A 21,168-nucleotide genomic window follows, 5' to 3' on the forward strand; every position below is an offset into this window, starting at 1 on the left:
CCCCACACAGCCCCTGCCTCCCCTACAACTCTCCATCAGTGCCCCTGCCCCCTCACATACAGTCTCCTGCCAGTGCCTCCCGGGCCCCCGTCCCCCACAGCCCCCTATCTGTACCCCTCCCCCACAGCCCCCTGCCAGTGCCCCCGGCCCTCCCCCACACAGCCCCTGCCTCCCCTACAACTCTCCATCAGTGCCCCTGCCCCCTCACATTCAGTCTCCGTGCCAGTGCCTTCTGGGCCCCCGTCCCCCACAACCCCTATCTGTACCCCTCCCCCCTCCCCCACAGCCCCCTGCCAGTGCCCCCGGCCCTCCCCCACACAGCCCCTGCCTCCCCTACAACTCCCCATCAGTGCCCCTGCCCCCTCACAAACGGTCTCCTGCCAGTGCCTCCCGGGCCCCCCTCCCCCACAGCCCCCTGCCAGTGCCCCCGGCCCTCCCCCACACAGCCCCTGCCTCCCTTACAACTCTCCATCAGTGCCCCTGCCCCTTCACATACACTCTCCGTGCCAGTGCCTTCTGGGCCCCCGTCCCCCACAACCCCTATCTGTACCCCTAGCCCCCTGCCAGTGCCCCCGGCCCTCCCCCACACAGCCCCTGCCTCCCCATCAGTGCCCCTGCCCCCTCACATATGGTCTCCTGCCAGTGCCCCTGCCAATGCTCCCCGCCAACAATGCCCCTCACAGCCCCCCTGCCAATGCTGCCCAGCTCAATGCCCACTCCCCCTACTCGACCCAAACTGACTTTCCCCCGCCCCCTGGTCTGTGTTGCCCTATGGCAGGGGGAGACGTGGATACCCTACGTCACCGTTACCTCGGGAGACGGTTGTAACAATTGCCCTGCTGGGAGCTCGCAGCTGGGGCTGGCGCCCGCAGGGCTCCGGGAAGCAGGCGGTGTCGGGGGCAGGAGGTCCGGGACATGCAGGGGTGGGACAGCAGCCACAGGTGAGTGTAGCTCGGAGTCTGGACTGGCCAGAGGGACTCACCAGTCTGCCGGGCTGGGATAAGGGGTGCCCCTCAGCCAATGCAGATGCCCTCTCCGCACCCGCGAGCCCCTCAGCCCTTGGATGCATGGGGCGATCAATGCACCTGCAGCGGGCCCCAAAGGCTGAAGCTGCATATTCAAAATTCTGACCATGCCTCTGGTCAAGGCCACAGCCCCGTTCTCCGCCAGCCCCTCCATATCCCACTTACCGGCCAGGCTCCTGAGCCAACCCGCCTCTGTCCTATCAGCGACCCAAACAGCGCAGCCTAGAGGGGCTGCTGTCGAAACTAACCAGCAGCTAAGTGAAACTGACCTCCTGCCTTGACAGCTATAGAAAATAAATCCTCCAACAGGAAGAAGGGAACTTGATTTTAAATACCGTTTTGAATAAGGTAAGGTGTCATTAGTAAGACAGGTAAGGAAAGAGGATGGTTGACAACATGCAAAAGTTAACAATGACAGGAGATAAAGAGTAGGCTTATATTCTGTAACTGAATTGATCATGAGCTTCTCTGAGCTGTAGGGTCCTGGTCAGTCGGTGAAAGTTTTTACTAAAGGCCCTAGTTAGCCTCAAGAATGCTTTACAAGATAAGGCACTTCTGGCATAATTCAGTTGCTGGAGAAGTTTGCTTATGCTGCGTTACTGGCAGCCACGCTAATCGAAACCAATTCCTTGTGTGCCGTTTAGTAAACAACTTTTTTTCTTGTCTAAGGCCTTTCTGCTAAAGACTTCAAAGCACTTTACACAGCAGCAGGGAGTGTTCAGAGGAGCCTAAGGGAGTTAGGTTCCCAGATCCCATTGAATTTCACTGTGAGGACACTTAATTCCTAGGAAAATCCCATCCATCCTCCTGTCTCTATTTACTACTGGATGAAAATGAGATTGAGAGTTTTAGTCTGTCTGTTCTTAGTGTAGTCTCACTTTTGTGACAGTCAAACTGTATTGATGTCACAGAGAGGCAGGACTGTAGAGATGACGAACAAGCAACAGGAACAAGTGAATGCCACGACTGATTCTGGGAAGTGCTAGGTGCCCTATGTGCCCCATTGAAACCTTAAAGGCAATTTGAGGACCTATTGTATCTTCCAAGCTGCTAGAGTTTCCACTTGAATGAAAACTTGCTCATAAAAATAAATTGTAACAGGAGAGTTACAGAGGGTGATTTTAAAGGCAAGGTATCTCAAAAGTTTTTCAAACTTGCCCATGAAGTGTAAGACTTTAAGCAATTCGCATGGTAAGGAATGGGAGCTACTTTAGACAAGAATATACAATTTTAGTTAAACCTATTTACTATCTTATAAAAACATCCATTAATAGATCTTGTAATGAATTATTTTGCTAGTAAAACCCTAATAGTAAGGAGTACAAGCTATATTTGTAAAAACTCAATAGTCAGACCTGTTACTTGCTCTGTTTCTGAAATCCATTGTAGACCTATACTTTTTTTTGGCCCCTTTGGACATTTTTTTCCTAACAGAGTTGTAGCCTATTTATGACACCTGCAAATAAATTCATTTGACCTGTGCTTTGATTTTTAGAGGAGCTATGTAATCCAACTCCCACTGAATTCAAATGGGAGCTGATGGTGCTCAGTACCTTTGGGAAGAATCAAGATATATTACCCATTTTTTTTTATGGAAAGTCAGATGCATTTTGTATTTAATTTAGATTTGTTATATTTCTGATCTAATCTCTACCCTTTTACAAACAAACAATTTTTAGTGCAGAAATGTAAACATGTTTGCTGTGTCAAACTATTAGGATTGAGGGAAAAAATACATTTTCTCCACTGGAGACTTTTACATTGTGGATTTCAATGCCAAATTGCTACTTAGTTATTAAACATGCAGAAAGTGTAAATAGCTTCTTTGTGATCAGTTTTGATCTTGGTAGAGGGACAAACCTAAGCCCACCCAAGTGAGTTTCCCATCCTCACCCATCCCAGAGTATATGTAGATTTTACCTCACTCCAACATGAGGGCTTCTGAGGGCCAGCTATAGTTTTTATGTGGGGATGTGTGGGGCCTCAGGCATACATCCATAAACTCCACCACATATTTGGGAGTGGGATGGTTTGGCAGCTGGGTAAAACAGATTATGGGGATACAGGAAGATTTCAAACTAGTATTGGAGGAAGATAGGGACATCAGGGTGCTTGTTGCTATGGGGCATCATCAGAAGTGTAGAGATGGGGGATTTTAGCAACTGGGAGGTGGCCCATGTTCAGTCCGTAAGAGAGGAAATCCTCATGATCTGCTGATGGAGAAGGCACCCCAAAAGTAACTATACACTTGACAAATCCAGCCATGAAATTTGGAACCATGGACAGTTTTGCCATTCATTCTGGGTCACCTTCTGGCTCTGCACTGTATCCTCGGAGTATTAATACCACTCCCAGCTGAGTGGTGTGTGCATTTATGGGCACTCTAAGAATCCTTCTTCTGACCCCAGAACTTGAGAGCCAGATTTACCCAAGGACATGCAAATGGTGGTGGTGCCCACAGTGCCCCTTCAGCATCTAGATTGCTGGGGCTAGGAGCAATAGTAATGATTTGTTGTTGGTTTTTAAACTGGAGGAAGATCAAAAGGGAAAGAACAATAGCAGCATCTCCGGAGTAGGAGCAAGGCAAGTTAAGGTACAACTATGGGGATGCAGGGAGTACAGAAACTGGTAGCCCTACGCAGTGTTCACACCGCCTCTACATTCATACAAGACCAGCACTGGAAATCAGCACCCCTTGCCAGGCCCCCATCTTGCTGTGAAAGAGCCAGAGGTTAACCTCAAGTCCAGGTCTCCCTTGTTCCATCGCACTTTACTGCACACTGCCTCTCAAGCTGGCCTTCATTTAATGTTAGAAGACAGTTTTCAAGCCGCTTGGGCAATAGTTTTACACTGGATAAGAGAAGATATTTCTCCCTTTGGTCCTCTCACAGCATTGTGTTAGATGCATTGCTACATTATGTTTACAATAGATCCACTAGGGTTTATGGCATCTGATTGTCAGTGGTCCCCTCTGGGTTCTCTGCCTCTGTTTGCAGCATCATTACTACCTCATTGACTTACTGTTTGGCGCTCTGGGGCTGCAGAGCCTTAACACAATATATTTTCCCATCTTCTTGATTTTTTTCATTTTTGGGGGGCAATTCAACCCATCTGGCTAGAGCTGTAGGTGAAAATAAAGTTGCACATGTAAAATTGTATCACGTTAAAAAAATAACTTCCTCCCTCTCCTTTTTCAAAATCCAGGAGGGCGGGAAAATGAACGAGGTAAAAGAGTGTCTGAGAAACATAGAACAGACTTACAAGGTCTTCCAGCAACAGCAGTTCACATTTATTGCAGCACTGGACCACACCAGAGAGGAAGCACATGACAAGATCAGGCCTGTAGCAAGTATTGGACAGGTAACAAAGAAATCAGCACAAAGATCTCTGCCAGTAGTGATGGGGATAGCATAATGCTGTTATGCGCTTGTGTATATTTCAGTGGCAAATAACTATTTGCTAGGGGAAACTATATACAAACCCCTCTAGTAAGATCTGTTTATTAACTCATTATTATATGCTACAATAGATCAAATAGATACAAAAGTATCTACATGATGATCTACCCATTTATACAAATGCTATACTGCTCAGTACCACTTTAGACAATTTAGCCTAACCACCCCATTTCCCTACCTCACTCCTAACCACAAATATACAGTACAAGACGAACAAACTCATCCTCCCCTGCCACACTTGTTGTAGTAAGCAGCTTACTTGCCTCTTCCCCCGGTATTGGAGCTACTGTATCTTTCTATAGTGTTTTTTTTAAATAATGGCTGTGTTAGAGAGGTGGGATGATGGAATGAGGGCTGAATGTCTCTAGAGAGTAGGGGGTTCTGAGTTGGTATGTAATTTGTCTTGGAACTTTCAAAAATATTGAATATTTTAAATAATGTGAAGAACTCAGAGCCTGGAAGAGAGACTGGGAAAAAAATCTCAATAAAATTACAATTGTGCTGAGAGCAATATTACGTCACCAGGATCAATCCCTTTGCATGTGGAGACAGCATGTGTCATCAAAATCAGGGTTCATTACGATTTAATTTTTCTACTGTAATAACGCCAGGGCTTTGTTCACTATTCAGAAGAGTATCTGGATAGATTGTGTTATGAAATGTCAGTTTCTACCAGGAATTAGCATTGAGATTTAGTCTTAATTTTTATTAAATAATAAATTTAGCAATACAGATGCTTTGTAAGTGTTAATTATTATGTCAATGACTAAGGTTCAAACTAATCCACCTCCTGCTACTCGGCAGGAAGACCTTGTACCTAGTCATTTCATCTCTTTAATTTCGATCCACCACTCACTAGTATTAAAAAAAAAAAAAAAAAGGTGACAGGACACACCCTCAGATCATAGTAATGGAGCCACACTGGCCACGTGGCTGCAGTAGCTCGGCCAGCACTCCTGTTCCAGCAGGGGAGGGAGAAGAATGGCCAAGGATTTGCACATCAGTGGATTTCACCAGCCACACCTCTCCAAATCCTATTGCATGGGAACAGAGGAAGCTTTTTACCCAGGCAGGCTCCGGAAATCCAATTGCATGTAGGTTCCACTGCACATTGCTTCCTTCGGAGCCAGGGTTGAGAGGGCAGTTTCTCTGCAATATAACACACACTGCATCGAAGCAGCCCTTTGAATGTAAAGCAATAAAAACGGCACCAGCTTGTCTGAACTAGTTTCAGTGCAGTTTACATATTGCCCTTCCTTGTACATGTTGCATTACACAGGTGCAGGCATACATGGATCATCACTGTAACAACACTACCGACAGACGCATCCTCCTTTTGTTCTTGAACATCTGTAGTGATCTGAACAAACTCTGCCAAAAGCTAGAAGCCCTGCATCCTGGTACCAGTGTAACGAACAATATTTTGGAGAAATGCAAGCTGCTCGTTAGCCCCAGCAACGACCTGAGCACCATCCGAGCCAAGTAGGTCTATTATCAGCTCACTTTGATACATTTCTCATTGTAAAAAAAGCAAACATCACATCACTTATAAAGCTGGGAAACAATCAGAGAGGCATGGTCCTCTGCGGATGTAAGCAAAATTTGTACTCCAGACCACCACCACACATCCATTAAAGCCATGTGACTAGGTCTTCTAATTCCAGTAAAAGAGCAAGGGTGCCCCAGTAATCCCGTTGGTTTTTGGAGAATTTCCCCCAATACTATTTACTCCCCACTCACAAATGGTTAGATTTTTTTTTTAAATTTGTGAATTTCAGTGCTAGTGAAATGTAACATATGCGCAGCCTAGAATACTGAAGTCACATGCAATGGCAATACAGGGTTTCCCCACCCCACACTGTCAATGGTTTATTTCAACTGAGCAACGAGCAGAGGAGAGTCAAGTATTTTTTACACGCTGTTGAAATTAAATCTGGGGGCAACCAGATTTGGGCCCAGTGGTGAGGATTGTTATTGGACAGGAACGATTTCAGCCACACAGTCTAGTTCTGACCATCACTGACCTTTTGTCTTGAGAAAGTAATTGAAAGTGTCTATGTACTTGTAGCAGCGACCCTGAAAGTGGCATTGTGGGGTTCCATGTGTGTTTATTTACTATCTGGTAAATAACTGCTTCCTGCCCCCCGCAGGTACCCTCATGATGTGGTGAATCACCTGAGCTGCGATGAAGCAAAGAACCACTATGGAGGTGTGGTGAGCCTCATACCCATAGTCCTGGACTGCATGAAATCATGGGTGGCCCACAGTGAGAAGTTACCTCGGAACTTCTTGCAAAATGTGAGTGATGGAAGTGCTGACTCTCGGAAGAGAACACAGCAGGATGTGTCAGCAAAGGCATCTGCTCCCCTAGGCCCACGTCCCGCTATCCTCACTACTGCTACTCAGACCTTGGTTAGTTACAAAGACTATTCACGAGAGCAGAACAGTAAGCATGGTAAAAAAAAGCACCTGAATGGCACAGGGAGTACCACTTGGAAATCTCTCAATGGACCCTGGAAACCACCTGGGAAACACTCCTTTTAAAAGGAACAAAGCTCATACATCTTTTGCATAGAGGTGGCTGGTTATTAAATATGGTATCCAGTATTCACTTCAGTTGTTTCCTCCTGCCTTGACCCAAGTTCTGAATATAGGTAGTCCTGTAAGTCTCCAAAAGCAAATAAACCTAGATCTTATCAGACACCTTTCTACTGAGATCCAGAGAAAGAGTGGGAACAGGGGTAGTATATGTCACATGTATTCCTCCTTGACAGGTCTAGTGGTGAGGGTAGTGGATGGAGTTAGGACTAATCAGATTCTGGTCTCTCACCAATGCTGTGTCTTGGGCAAGTCACCTGAAGTCCAATTGTATGACTTCCTATCTGATTTTCTCAGGTTACAGGTTGCTCAAACTTACTGTTGTAAATAGCCTGCTATCTGAAATCTAAGCTGGGTGCATTGCATCCCACACCAATACTAGTAACAAAGACTAAGCCAAAATCTGACTTCATTTATAGCCGTTCAACCCCTTCACTTTCTATGGGGTTGCATAGGTGTAAGTGAGGACAGAATTTGGTCCTGTAGTTTAATTGTCAGTGTGTGAACCACAACAGAATCCAGCTCACTCTCCCAGAGCTGTTTTGGCTATGCAGGGCTAACTAGAGGAAAAAGTTATTTATCACTAGTATTAGTGTGCAAGACTCCAATCCAGGGAGCAGATCTACTGAGGAAGAGGTGACCATTTTCAGACACAGCCTCTTTTCAGAGTAGAATTGCACTTCAAGGTCTCTGTGCCTCTGCTTTCCCTTGGGTACATCTTACCTACCTCACAGAGGTGTTTGATGCTTGGGGCATTAACAGCCGTAAGGCATTTGAGATCAGCTGATGGAGTGTGCATTGAAAAGTGCAAAGTATTTTTAAATCCTTGCCTTCCTACAGAGTCTCTGAAGCCAGCTAGCTATCTACCTTTCCAGGACTAGGTTATGAAAGCCAGTCCATCTGTAGGCTCTCTTCCCACAGTTATCACTTAGAACTGATCTGTATCATTTGCTCTATGCTTTATGGAAGCATTAACTAAGCTCTTAACAAGATCTTGATAGTCTGATGTATTTTCCTGTATCTGATTGCTCTTTTCCCCTCCTACAGGCAAGTTAGCTCCTGTTCTTTTGCCTCCTGCCTGAAGACACTCCTGAATAAAAGTTTCCCGTGCATGCATGGCTGTGTTTGCTAAAATTATGGGGGTGCTATTACCTTAAGATGACCAGATTTTTGAAACAAGTATCAACTGAGATGGGAGGGTTGAGCAAACAAGGAAGTGCAGGAGGGAATGGCAGTTCGGAAGTATTTACAGGTGAACTTTCACCTCCCCCTCTATGTATTTGTTCTCATTCTCTTCCCCCACCACTCACACACTTCTTCATAAGATGTACAGGAATCATTGCACTAACCCTCAGCACTGGGATAGACATGATTTCTTCAGCAAACGTCAATTATTTTTAAGTGATCCTATTCAACTGAAACTACTGGGGAATTCGAACAGATTGAAGATTGTTGGGCTATTTAACAGACATAGTTGCTAGAAAAGATTTTAACTAGCAAAAAAGCCACCTTCCTGTAGAAGGCTTTATTTAATAGCTGTATCATGGAGGTGGCTTTAGAGAGAAAAATTAAAGTCACTAATAGCATCTAAATACTTCAAGTCAAGTTTCAGGCCTGATTGTGCTAGGCACCGTACAGACAAGTAACAGATAAAATGCTCTCTGGAGCAGGAACTGTTAAGCAGGAAATGTGGGCTATTGGTTAGACCATGGGCCTGAAGGTTACCACTTCCAGGTCCTATTCCCAGCTTTGCTATTGCCTCATTGAATGACTTTAGGTAAAAGTCATCTAACCTCTGTGGCTTAATTTCCCAATCTGAAATTCAGGAAAGCAGAGGGGCTGGGAAGCTAATTGTTTGTAAAAGCACCTTTTAAAATCCTTAGATGAAAGGGGCTACAACAAGAATAATTTTTACCCACTAACGATCAGTTTCTTGAAGCCCCTTGCTATGTCAGCCCAGAGAGTGGGTGTAAATACTACCAGCAGCAAAGGAAAACCCCCAGAGGGTATCACTCCGCCTCTGGAAAAGGCTGGCTGAGCATGCTCAATTTGAGACTTGCAGAGCACTGAAAGTACATCTGCAACCAATATCCAGAGTGTCTCCAGATCCACATACACAACAAACACTGGGGGATGTTGGAGTTGGCATTTTAAGGGAGTTTGCAAAACTAGGGCCCCCATCCTTCTGTCATTTAAGTCAAAGGGAACACTGACACTGATTTCAGTGAGAGAAGAATCAGGACCTGTGTTAGCAAGTTAAAAACAACCCTTCTTCAGTATCAGTGTGTCAGCCAGTCTGAACTTCCACAGCTGCACCCTACTCCAGATTAGACACAGGACACAAGACTTCCTTGAATAAATTCCTGCTTCAAGTCCAATAGCTGTGGTTGAACTAGAGCATATCTTCTAAAAAAAAAAAAAAAAAATCATTCAATCTTGATTTTAACTGTTCCAGTGATGGAGAATCCACCACAACCCTCATTAAGTTGTTCCAATGGTTAATTACTCTCACTGTAACAGGGTTCCATTATTTTGCCTGTGCTTATGCCACACAGCAGAATTGCTGGGGGTGGGGAGAGGGGGGAAATCTAACAAGGGTATTTCCCATTCATTAAAACTACCAACTCTTTTTACTGCAGTACAAGTTGATCAGAAATCACCATCTAAATTTAGTTTTAAAAGGGCCACAAGTGTGACTAAAATGGCAATTAAAAAATGCAATTGTTAAAACAGATATTCAGTTATATTCTCTTTAAATACCTGTATTTTAAATGTCAAAGGCAAGCAGTTAGTTATCACTTATCTGTTCTTGCTACATAAAATGAGTGCAGTTTAGGATTTCTGAGAATAGTGGTTATGTGACCATACGTTCTGACCTATATTTAAATAAAAAAATAGTATGAAAATAGGGAATTTGCACTTACTGTAAATGTCTGCCAGCCTAATCAAAAGTTATGGTATATGAAAGATAAATGTCCTAGCATTTGTTTGTGCATTTTCGTATGTTGATCAGCACATTGTTCCAGCAGCTGCATAAGTCTGAAAAAAGAATCTCTACTATGGTAGGGGAGCTCAGTGACTCTAGAAGAGGGAAAGCACAAAGAATCTCCCCAAAACAAAACAAAAATTGCAGGGTGGGCAGACAGGCATATTTCATCTACCAAGCATTTTACAAACATTAAGTCATTCACAACTTTGTGAGATCGGCAAATTACAGATGGGAAAACTGAGGCACAGTGAGAGGTCAAGTGACTTGCCCAAGGCCAAAGTCCAAGTTTTGGGGATTCCTGATTTCTAATCCCAGCTTTGACTCCTAGTCCTGGGCACAGACCAGGTCTTATTGCACTAGTATAAGATCTGAAAATCCAGTTTTAACATCATTCTTTATATCGTGTAAGCTGCAATATTTGGCTTCTGATCAGCTCAAACTACCGTATTAATTTTGAGGTTAACATAGTACCAGTTCACTTTCAGTTTTGTGTATTAAATATCAGAACCCTGCCACCCAACAAGTTAAGAGCTGTTGCTCATGTCTTACCCAAGAGTTCCTAAACTTAGCAAATTAGTGAATAATTCCAAAACTAACTGCCCCAGTCCTCTCACCCAGTCCTGTTCACTAAAATTCCTCATGGACTCTTGAATGGAAAAATTGGAAGTTTCTAGGGAAACTATAGTTTTGCAATAACATGACAATGGTCTTTTGGAAGATTTTTTCAAAGATAAGTTGCAAAAACAGTTTGTCCAAATTACTTTAGTTTCTATACAAGTTTTCCTCTACAAAATAGATGACCACTACTTCAGATAGAGCGAAGTTTGAGAGAAATTTAGAAGGTTCGTAGGGTAGGAAGAGACAAGAATCAGCTTTGCAGCAGCAACCTAGTGGCAATGTTGGAAAGAGTACCATCTTGCCATAAATCCAGTTGACACTGAGTAGAAATTGCGGTAGTTGGAATGTAATTATCCAAACATAGCACTGTAATAAAAAACTTTGCTTTAACTTTGTCTTCCAAGTTCATACCCACAAACACAAGAAGCCTGTCAGGCAGCCAAACTAACTTACTTTGTGTTCCTCAAGTTCCTGAAGATCTCCTTGATCACCTGCTTTTCCTTCTGAAGACAAATACAGATACAAGCAGAGTACACAGGATCCCAATAAAATCCAGCTGTCTGTATGCTACATACTACTTCTGTAGTTCTGATCCAATTTAGACAGGGGATGGCATCAATCAACAACCTGTATCAAATCCAAAATACCCCTTAGGTTAAACTTTTAAAAACCAAATCTTTAAGACTGGAGACACCATAACCAAAAGGATGCTGCTTACAAGCCATCCAGAAGAGAGCCAGGATCAAGTCAACAATTAGGAAGTCAGGGATTCAGCTAGACCTGAAAAGTCTTGCATGGAATCACAACAGGGAGTTTTGAGCTCTGCAGCTCAAAAGATTAGTTCTGAGTGAGGTGGCAGAGTCATGGAGGCCTCTAGTGGTCAGGTTTGGGAAGCAGCACTAAAGAACACAACAAGAAGGTCAAAAGGAGAGTCTGGTACGTGGCAGCAGAACTGTGAGCTGGGAGGAAAGCCAGGCTACTGGAAGGATGGGAAGAGGAACCAGGAGTTTGGCTCAGGGCCATAGCAACTGTGGACTGAGGAGTTCCTGAAGATCAACCTGTTGTGCTTTTTCTGGGACAGCATGACACACAGTACATTTTTTGAAGAGCACAACAGCAATGTACAGCAAAGCACACAGAATTCTATGTCTGGAAATGCACTGGCCCATATCCACTAAATTAATTTGAATGCTGTCAATAATAAGTATACTTTACAACAGTATTTTAAAGTGAACAAAAAAAATCAGAAAAACGCTTGTTACCCTATCAGAAGTTCAAGAATCCCAGACATCAGTGCTCAAGCAACAATCTTCTTACTATATTGTGGGGTTTGTACTAACACTCTGCAGTTTGCAAAAAGAAAAAAGGAGTACTTGTGGCACCTTAGAGACTAACCAATTTATTTGAGCATAAGCTTTCGTGAGCTACAGCTCGCTTCATCAGATGCATTAAGATGAGCCAACAGGGATGCCAAAGATCTTGAAACTGAATTGATAAGCGTTGCTATGTCTAAATTCAGTCCTGAATTTGGACAGTTTGTTTTGTGCAATCCAGAACAAACTACTGCAGTGAAACACCCATGAAAGACAGTTCATAGCCATTAGCCATTAGCTGTCTTACTGAAAACATTTTTCCTTCTGAACTAAGTCCCAGATGCGATACATTGATCAGAAACTCGTGACTGTAGATTTCAAAAGTAGTTTTGATTTAAAAACAGTTAATCACTCATGACTCAGTTACTATGAGCCCATTGGATCTTTTACCTGGAAGAGTATATTTTATGTAACTCAACTGAACAAGTAAAAACCACAGAGTGATCGTATTTTGGAAGTGGAGGACCCCCATTCCTCTGCTTTCTTTTGAGGGATAGGATCAAGACTTTGATTTGAGATTACAATCTTCCACTGACTTATTTTTGGTTAACACAGAGGTGGAAAAATAATGTGAATTTAGAAAAATAGAATTATGAACTGATATACACATTAAAGCGTGTCAAGCAATGAGTCCAAAGCTTGCGTGAAATAGTCTTGATTGTGAGAGAACGCCTTGGAAAAGGACTTGCAAACTCAGGCCCATTGGAAGTGTAATCACAAAGGGCAGCAAAATCATTAAAACCACTTGGGATTCAAATTAGTCTCAGAAACAAAGCACATTTAAGTTTTAGCTGTTTGCCTACAAGTCAAGCCTCTAGCATGTCTACAAATCAAGAAGGCAACTGGATAATCAATTTTTGTTCATTTCCTAAATTATTTCATCCTCAGATGTCAAATAATTTTTCACATTGTTTTTAAAATCCATACCATTGCACCAATAGTTAAATAGCTAAAGTAATAAAATCAAGATTCATTGAGGAATTCTTGTACAGATTCAGTAAAATGAGTAATTGAGTATTTTCCTCTCCTGTTGTATGATTCTTATTCATGGTTGTGTTTATGAGCATTAGAAAGTAACAAGGATAATTTATTTCTCTTTTTCTACCTTTGTGGAAATATATAGTTAACTATTTTTATGCTGGTCAGAGCAGTTTTTGAATGTTAAACTTGTATTGAGATATGTAACACTCAATAAAAGAGAGTCAAGATTCTGTTTCTGCTGTTTTTCTGCCATTTACATCCTATTGGAAAAATTCATCCCAGTGCAGAGAGTCACAACAAGGCTTCCCACACCATCTGACCCTCACAGTAAGGGATTAAAGTGTGGTAGGCTTTGGATAAATCCTGTTTTGGGGATGAAGTTTATCCCCATACAAGTAGTTGACCTGTGCAAAAATAATATGATCTCTCCGGCAGCATCAAACGGTCCAAGTTGGTTCATGCATTTAAAAGTGTTAATTTTTATGCTCAAAGTACTTTAACTGCACCACTGAGATTCATGCTCGAAGAGCAAGTTTAAAAAAAAAAGTTGCATTTGTGCTCTTTCAGATTTTCATTCTGATTCCAGAATGTTGTAAGAGCACAGGTCAGCTTCTGAAACATCTTTTGACTCATCTGTATTTAAGAATGGCTGTTCCATTGCATTTGAGAAGTTGTTCTCTGGGTCTATTGGTCCTTCAGTGCATACAATTCCCTACGCTGGTACACTCCTATGTAAAAAGTCCCAAAGTGGAATTTGTTATGTAGTCACAACCTTAATCATAGTAAAACTAGCTGGCAAGATTCTAATACAAGTCAGACCTTTAAGATGATTCTAACTGGGTCATCTGCAGTAGATGTTAAATGTGTTCCAACAACTAGACACTTTTCTGTTGTCTTTGGGGGCCTCCAAACACACTCAACTTCTCTTTGGGAACTTCAGGTATGGCATCTGAAGCTGACATCTGGAATAAAGTCACAACGGTAAATGCTTTCTTTCTGGAAAGGATAGCTCACTATACCACTGTGATGTTCAACTATCATTGGCTGCTTGTAGAACAGTGGTTCTCAATTTTTTTTTTTTTTTTTTTACTGGTGACCCCTTTCACACAGCATGCCTCTGAGTGCAACCCCCCCTTGTACATTAAAAACACTTCTTTTTATATTTAACACTATTATAAATGCTGGAGGTGATGTGGGGTTTGGGATGGAGGGTTACAGCTTGTGACCCCCCATGTAATAACCTCTTGACCCCCTGAGGGGTCACGACCCCCAGTTTGAGAACCCCTGCTGTAGAAGATGAACAGCAGCATTCTGATCATAGTTCTACCCTCCAGACCAGCAAGCAGTGCTACGTAGAAGACAAGTCAAATATCCAGACTACTTGCAGGTATCTCTAGGTTTGTAGATATGCTTGGATACCAGAAGTAATAGGTCTGGCACAGAATTAACACTGAAAACTATATGTGCAGTTAAATTACTGGATTATACATAGCTATGACAACATCAAAGCTATTTTGCAAAGAGGGAAAAATTGCTCATGCTATCTATAAAAATAGGTTATAGAAATATAAAGGACCCCATCTGAAGGGCAGGACATTTATCCGTTTTGTAACATTCCCAATACTATTAAACACTTGGACCTCTAAAAGTGCTTTAATGCTATGAAAAGCGCTTTAATGCTAATCTTATTCCTGCACAGCTCACGTTTAGTCAGTATAGGTTACTGGCACAGATCCTTCACCCTGAGGGCACAGCTTGCAGAGAGCTCAACACAGAGTAGTGCAAAACAATACATTTTTATTTGTTCACAGTTAAACACAAGCAACTGCCTTGACATTTTAGAACATTCTAATAAGGACAGCAAAACCTCCTTTTGGTTTAAAGTTCTCTTTAGCTTAGATTGTACCATTTTTCCTTGTATTTCATATTTATGGCATTTAATGTGGATTGTTTAACATGCTTATAAAGAGCGAGGCAGGGAACAGATTAACTTTTGACAAAGACAGTGTTTTTAGATTTAACTAAAAGCAGTCAGTTAAAAAATATCTGTCTCCACTTCACTGATGGGATCCCTTTAAACAAAATGCAAGTTACTACATAAAGTAGATCCATAATTTTAGAGATTTACAAAAACAATGGCAAAATTTGTTCCTCCATAATCTTTGTGGTCCATAGATAAACCTTCTAAAGTGGTTTCTGATTCCATCCCAGTGCTAACATCCTTTTAAAAGAGAAAAGGTCACCTACTGATGAGCTCTGATTAGTTCCAGAGCATTTTTGCTACTAACAACAACAAAAGACCCTCCACTAAAAGAAGTGAGTTACCATGTGGCAGGATAGTCTGTTGGGAATTGCCAAACTGTAGGGATGTTCTAACTGATTCCCGTGACAGAACCGTACCCAATAGCTGAGCTAGCCCTTTTAGGGGCAATGTGCAAACTGTTTACTTCTGGGTGAGTGGGATATGAAGCCTTTGAGTCTTCACTCATTTACTATTGCAACTACCACCAAGTCTTAGAAAACCTACAGACGTGTCAACGAAACCAGTCAATGTCATTTGTTAAGTGACACTATTTCCTATTCTGTGCAGGTTCAAGCTTTGAAAAAAAAAAAAACACTGAAGTTCACCTTTACTTTCAGAGTCAGGACTGGCTGAAAGGCAGAAATGTATACAGACCATAGGTGTTATGGGAGAGGTGGAATGGAAGGGAAGGTATTGTCTGGTTGGGCAATGAGGGTGGGGGGGTGGTGAGAAGACTGGAAATCACAGCAGCTCTGTTTGTCAGGTTAGCAGAATGCCAGCCTGCTTTGATCAGTTCTATCCCTATTTAGATTAGGTCAAGCTAGAAAAACAGAGTACAAGTGTAGTTACCTTTCAGAAAATTCTCACCACCACCCATGTAGACTGTTTAAGGAAAAAAAAGACTACATCTGTAAAAGTAGGAACAAAATGAATACTGTTGCAGCTTGGCTCTCAAGCTGAAAAGGTCATATTACAGACTAAGTAATCCTGGACCCAGACATATCAGAGTCTCACAAAAATGAACTTCTCTCTCTTTCCTAATAATGGATCTCTGTTCTGACAAGAAGGAAACCAGAGTTTGATGACTGACATAAATCCTGATCCCAAAGTCCTTCAGCATGCAAGGCTCCCCATTGACTTCAATGGGAATAATAAAGATGGGAAGGCTGCAGGATTGGGTCCTGTATATAATTTTGAGCTATATACACTGGCCCAACAGCAAGCTCAGTTGCTTGGGAAATTGGAGTGGAGGGGGAAGGAGAGAGAAAAGGAGAAAACTAGGTAGCCACAAATTGGACTGCCATGACCTCTGTATCCAAGAGAGCAATAGCACTGTGGGGAGGACTTCCTTTGGGAGTCTATCCAATTATTCTTGAATCAAGCCTGGAATCTTATAACCTACTCCTGGGAAGAAGAATGTTTGAGATTTTTCAACCCAGAATGAGGCTGTCTTGGTCAGCCTGGACAAAGACCACAATGAAGAGTCCAGGCATCACAATGGTCTCCCAGCCTAGAGAAACGTTTGCAGAATCTTCTTCAAAATGCTCACTTGGAAGTTTTGGTGAACCCACTACTTTACACAAAATCTCTACATACTGTCCTTGTCTGGATCTTCCTGCACTCAGTATTCAGTTCTCATCACCTCTACTCATGCAACAATTTAAGGTCAGACAAGTACCAGTTTGTCAAACAAACAATGAACATCCTCCTTACCCACCCAAGGAAAAAAATCAGAAGCAATAGTGTTTTAACGAGACCTCAGCAAATAGTTTGGAGTTCCTTGGGGTGGGACAACATTTGTTCACATGTAATTTTCCAGGAAATGTTAAGGACAAAAGAAACAATGATTATGAATTGGGGTGAATGCAACATCAGTTTGCAGATATGTGTTGTTCTTTAACCATTTAGTCACTTGATCATAGTCCAATCTAATAAAGACTAAAGTTGGGGGAAAACAAAGAGGCAAAATAAAGACCTTCAGATGAATGCACTAGAAACTCTGGTTTTGCTTCTTTACAGAACATAATAACCAAAGTCACCTGCAAGGGCAACACAATTAACTGTTCTAAATTGGAAGCTTGCTGAGATATTTCAGCTAAGCAAAGCACTAAGCATTCATAGGTAAAAATAAAAGGAGGACTTGTGGCACCTTATTGACTAACAAATTTATTTGAGCATAAGCTTTCGTGAATGATCTGTAGCTCATGAAAGCTTATGCTCAAATAAATTTGTTAGTCTCTAAGGTGCCATTCATAGGTAGATTCACAAAAGTTAATTTGGCCTCATATTGCACTCAAGTTCATAGGATGCAACCACTCATTGGGGAGGGGAGAAGGGAAAAAATACTTATAAATGCTAACAGTTGCCCCTTCAAATTAGTACACACTACTACTGATGGGATTTGAGAGAGGAGAAGCAAAAGAAAGTTAGGCTGGGCATTACCGTTCCAGACCCTAAATCCGTTTTGCATTCATTCAGCAGTCATCTTCTGCAAAAAAAACATCAGTCCTGTTTCCACTCCACGAGCTAGCTGCTCATACCAATGAAACATAAAAGCTTTTAATTAAACTTGCATTCACGCCTCCTGTTCTATGCCAAGAATATGAAAATAACACTGATTGACTATCTTCCTTTTTAACTGTGGTCATGATGAGTTTCATTGTAGTCCATGATATGAAGCTGTCCAACACTGCTTTCCTGGTTCATGGGCGAGGGACTGGGGTTGTCAGGGCTTGAAGGAGCCTTTACCTCCACCATGCTTGGATCTTTACATAGTTCACTCTTTAGAGTGTCAGAAAGACTGTTGATGGTCATACTCTCCTCATCACACTGGCTCTCACTCTTGTTGCGGAATAATTCACGCACCTTCATTCCAAGAAAGCTCTTGGAGCTGGGGAGTGAGCCTACAGTTAGTGGGACACTAGTGGAAGGCTCCAGCAACATGGGTGCTTCCCAGCGACTGCTGAACTGACCCATTCTCTGGTTCTGGGGTTTTTCTGGGGTGGACAACTCACTGCTGCTGCTGCCGCTGCCTTTAGTGCTACTACCACCACCCCGGGTGCTCGGAGGTTTGGTCTCTCCATTTCTACCAATTGCTTCTTCACCGTATCCTGCCACAGAGTCTGCAAATCCTTCATTACTACAATCCAACCTGTTTTGGAATGAGACAGAGAAAGAGAGAGTCAAAGTGATGGTAGCAAAGGTACACCATGAAGAGATTAAGCTTGCTGGAGAAAAAGGCAGTTTACTTTGATTAGTTTCTAACTCTACCATTGCAGATGGGCTAAAACATACCCTCACCAGTTTCTCCTTTCAAATCAATCCTGCAGCAAAGCATAAACCATTGAACATACTACAGCCAGAAACATAACCAACATCACAGATTTAGTGGTGGTCGTAGGTCCAGGACTGGCAGAGAGCCAAAGGGTAGGATGTACCTGCATCCTCACTGCTTTAGGAAAGGAATGGGGCTATAGTTCCCACTTGGATTTGTAGATCTATCCTTTGCCTGCTGCAGACTTGAACAATAGCTGCTCTCACTATACCAATTGTTTTTTGTAGCCATTCTGAAATTACTACAGGGTTAGGAGCAGGAAGCATTTCATGAGTGGGAAGGATTTATTTAAATCATATATAGGTGGATGCTAATCAGCAGAACAGACAAATTCCTAAGAGGGCAAAGGTAACCGTTGAGTATAATCAAGGTTATTATTATTTCCTCCCCCAGTGGAGAATCCCTTTTTAAACTCAGATAAAAGTCTCTAGACTTCAATGAAAGCAATAGAGAGCTTTTCTTTGACTTCGAGATAGCTTCAATTCAAATGTGCTAGCATAAAAGAGATGCCCCTGACATCTTCTACACAAGCCAGTCATGCCCAAGTTTTGGTGTGATGATGGTAAATCCAGATAAGTTGTGAGAAACAATGCCTCATAACTGACAATGTTTCAGACCAGAAAAGATGGTCAATTCCTGAGACTTTTGTAGTCATAATGAGGGTTCAGCAACTTTCATGCTAATGCAGCAGTTTGGATTAGATCATAACATCCAAATTTGGATATTAGCAATCCTAACGGTCCCTATTTAATGCAACAGGAACAAAAAGTGCTAATGGAGTAAACTATTTCCCTGGACAACATCCCATTTAAATAGAAGGTATTGTCTACACTGCCTACACTAGTTCCTGCTAGTCAGTCAGCTAATTGTTACAAAGGGTAGAGCTGCCCAATCAGACAAGCTAAACTAGATTCATTATGCAGCAATTAGAATAGTTAAGAAAATTCTATTTGGTTGTAGATTAAAATGATAGGTCCTGGATGTGAGCTACTGGAACTCAAATTCTTCAGAGAGAAAATAAAGAGAGTGTTTTACTGGAATGGGTTTCAGGTGTAGCTAGTTTGCATAGTATTGTAGTTACTAAAGAGCTCCTTTACAGTTTATTCTCAACTCTGTTACTGACTCACTGGGTTACCTGGACAAGCCACTCATCTCAGTTTCATCACCTGTAAGAATGAGAAAAACTGATGCTTCGCAAAGGTGAGTAAAGTACTTGGATACTTAAGGATGGCAGACACTGAATGCTAAACATTACTAAGGGAGGTTTACCTCAAGCAGCTTGCAAGTCACTCACCAAGTTTTGTAATATTGTCCTTACCTTTCTTCTGCTGCTTCAGCTGCTTCTGTTTTTTCATCGTCAAGTTTTTTCAATAGGCTATCCTTCTCCCATCGGCCATACAGATCTAAAATCTCCAGCTCAAATGCTTGTGTAATTCTTTTCTGGGCTTTGTATCTGCTCTCTACCGCTTGCAGCTGGCCTCTGAACATACAAAGAACACATTACTATCAATTTAAATTTCTCAAAGTATAACCCATCTGCCAATACATTTTTTGAATTTTATTTATAACAACGTAATATATTTTATTGCACAAACTTCTATTGGTGAAAGAGACGAGCTTTCTTCTAAGCTTACACACGCTTCTTCAAGTCCTGAAGAAGAGCTCCGTGTGAGCTTGTCTCTTGCACCAATAGAAGTTGGTCCAATAAAACATACTACCTCACCCATCTTATTTCTCTAATATCCTGGGACCTACAGCTACAACAAAATGGCAAACAACTTTATCTATAATGTAAGTTAGTATTAGTTACTGAAGTTGAAATCCCAACCTTGCTTGGATTTTGACATCCTCCAGATATTTCTTTTGCTCCAGTAACAGGTGATCTTTCTTAGAAAGCTGAGACTCCAGTTCAACTATCCGCTTCTGGGAGGCATCAAGCCTCTGGCTTTGCTGTTGAACACAGAATTTTGCTTTCTCCAGTTCTTTCCGAAAAGCAGCCTGCATCATTTCCACTTCCTGAAAAAGAGGGGTATTCTGTGTTCCTGAGCAATATACCATTTAGTGTCACATAAGTAAAAAGGCTAACTTTCATCAGATATAGTAAAATATCTACAACAGTAGATCCATCCCATGCCCCTTTGTTTTGAAGAGTCTAAATCTGTTTTCTCAGGATTTCACTGGGGAAGAAAGGTTTTAAATAGGGCTTTAATAGGGACAGGATTCCTATATGGTTTGTAGTATTTATACGTGTGCATACAGTTACAGATAGCATAATTTCTATGCAAGATGAAACAAAGCAAGTGTCCAAAAAAAGAGATGCAGAATTGGAGAATTTGTGAATGTATCAGGGATACTAAATTACCATGAATATAGCTCCACATGACCAGAATTTATTAGCACATCAGTGTTCCTTACTTAAGCCCTTTCCAATAGGGGTAATCTTGTATCAGATTAGAATGGATAATTTTCAATTTCTTTGAAATGTGGCCCTCAAAGTGCCAAAAGGGCACTTTTTTTGGCTTTACAGTTCACTTTTACTGGTTGCTGTCTCTCATGTAAAAGCAGGTACATTGTGCTGTAAATATCACTTGCCCTACTGGTACAAAAATGTTTCCCTGAGCAGGGGTAATAAAATCATATGGTCCTTAGAACTATTACAAAAAAAGAAGCAAGGAGCATGAGACGTATGTGTGGTTGCAGAGATGAGCACTTTTGGTGACAATTGTTGAAGAAGTGACATGGCACTACTTCTGCATGCTGAGACCTACT

At 42.0% G+C, this 21,168-nt stretch overlaps 3 protein-coding genes across 4 annotated transcripts in view; 1 reads left to right on the forward strand and 2 right to left on the reverse strand.

Moving 5' to 3' along the window:
- AK8 (adenylate kinase 8) overlaps nt 1–1,212 on the reverse strand; it is a 109,399-nt gene extending 108,187 nt beyond the window's left edge. The window contains exon 1 of the mRNA XM_084650412.1: nt 1,191–1,212. The gene's annotated coding sequence lies outside the window, so the exon portion shown is untranslated. The remainder of the gene's footprint in view (nt 1–1,190) is intronic.
- Nucleotides 812–8,197, forward strand: SPACA9 (sperm acrosome associated 9). 2 transcript variants are annotated; one of them, XM_084650416.1, is made up of 5 exons: nt 812–941; nt 4,230–4,385; nt 5,763–5,965; nt 6,634–6,781; nt 8,129–8,197. In XM_084650416.1, exons 2-5 carry the CDS (start codon nt 4,242–4,244, stop codon nt 8,135–8,137), a joined length of 504 nt encoding a protein of 167 aa, XP_084506542.1. In that variant the 5' UTR covers nt 812–941; nt 4,230–4,241; the 3' UTR covers nt 8,138–8,197. The 2 variants fall into 2 exon arrangements, with proteins under 2 accessions (XP_084506542.1, XP_084506541.1); XM_084650415.1 differs by having other exon boundaries at nt 6,634–8,197.
- Nucleotides 8,198–14,821: 6,624 nt separating this feature from the next.
- Nucleotides 14,822–21,168, reverse strand: part of TSC1 (TSC complex subunit 1) — a 56,088-nt gene continuing 49,741 nt past the window's right edge. The window contains exons 21-23 of the mRNA XM_084649950.1: nt 20,228–20,415; nt 19,718–19,879; nt 14,822–18,216 (exon numbers count right to left, since the gene is read on the reverse strand). Coding sequence (XP_084506076.1) covers nt 17,700–18,216; nt 19,718–19,879; nt 20,228–20,415 — 867 coding nt within the window. The 3' untranslated portion in view covers nt 14,822–17,699. The remainder of the gene's footprint in view (nt 18,217–19,717; nt 19,880–20,227; nt 20,416–21,168) is intronic.

Source organism: Lepidochelys olivacea, assembly GCF_965140295.1.
Source record: "Lepidochelys olivacea isolate rLepOli2 genome assembly, chromosome: 16".
In the NCBI taxonomy this organism is placed as follows: Eukaryota; Metazoa; Chordata; order Testudines; family Cheloniidae; genus Lepidochelys; species Lepidochelys olivacea.

Bases quoted from the DNA above. Each gene is read 5' to 3' on its own strand.
- SPACA9 (XM_084650415.1), top strand. From the start codon at position 4,242: ATGAACGAGGTAAAAGAGTGTCTGAGAAACATAGAACAGACTTACAAG. The intron at 4,386-5,762 runs GTAACAAAGAAA...TGCATTACACAG, and splicing joins CTGTAGCAAGTATTGGACAG to GTGCAGGCATACATGGATCA. The intron at 5,966-6,633 runs GTAGGTCTATTA...TGCCCCCCGCAG, and splicing joins CTGAGCACCATCCGAGCCAA to GTACCCTCATGATGTGGTGA.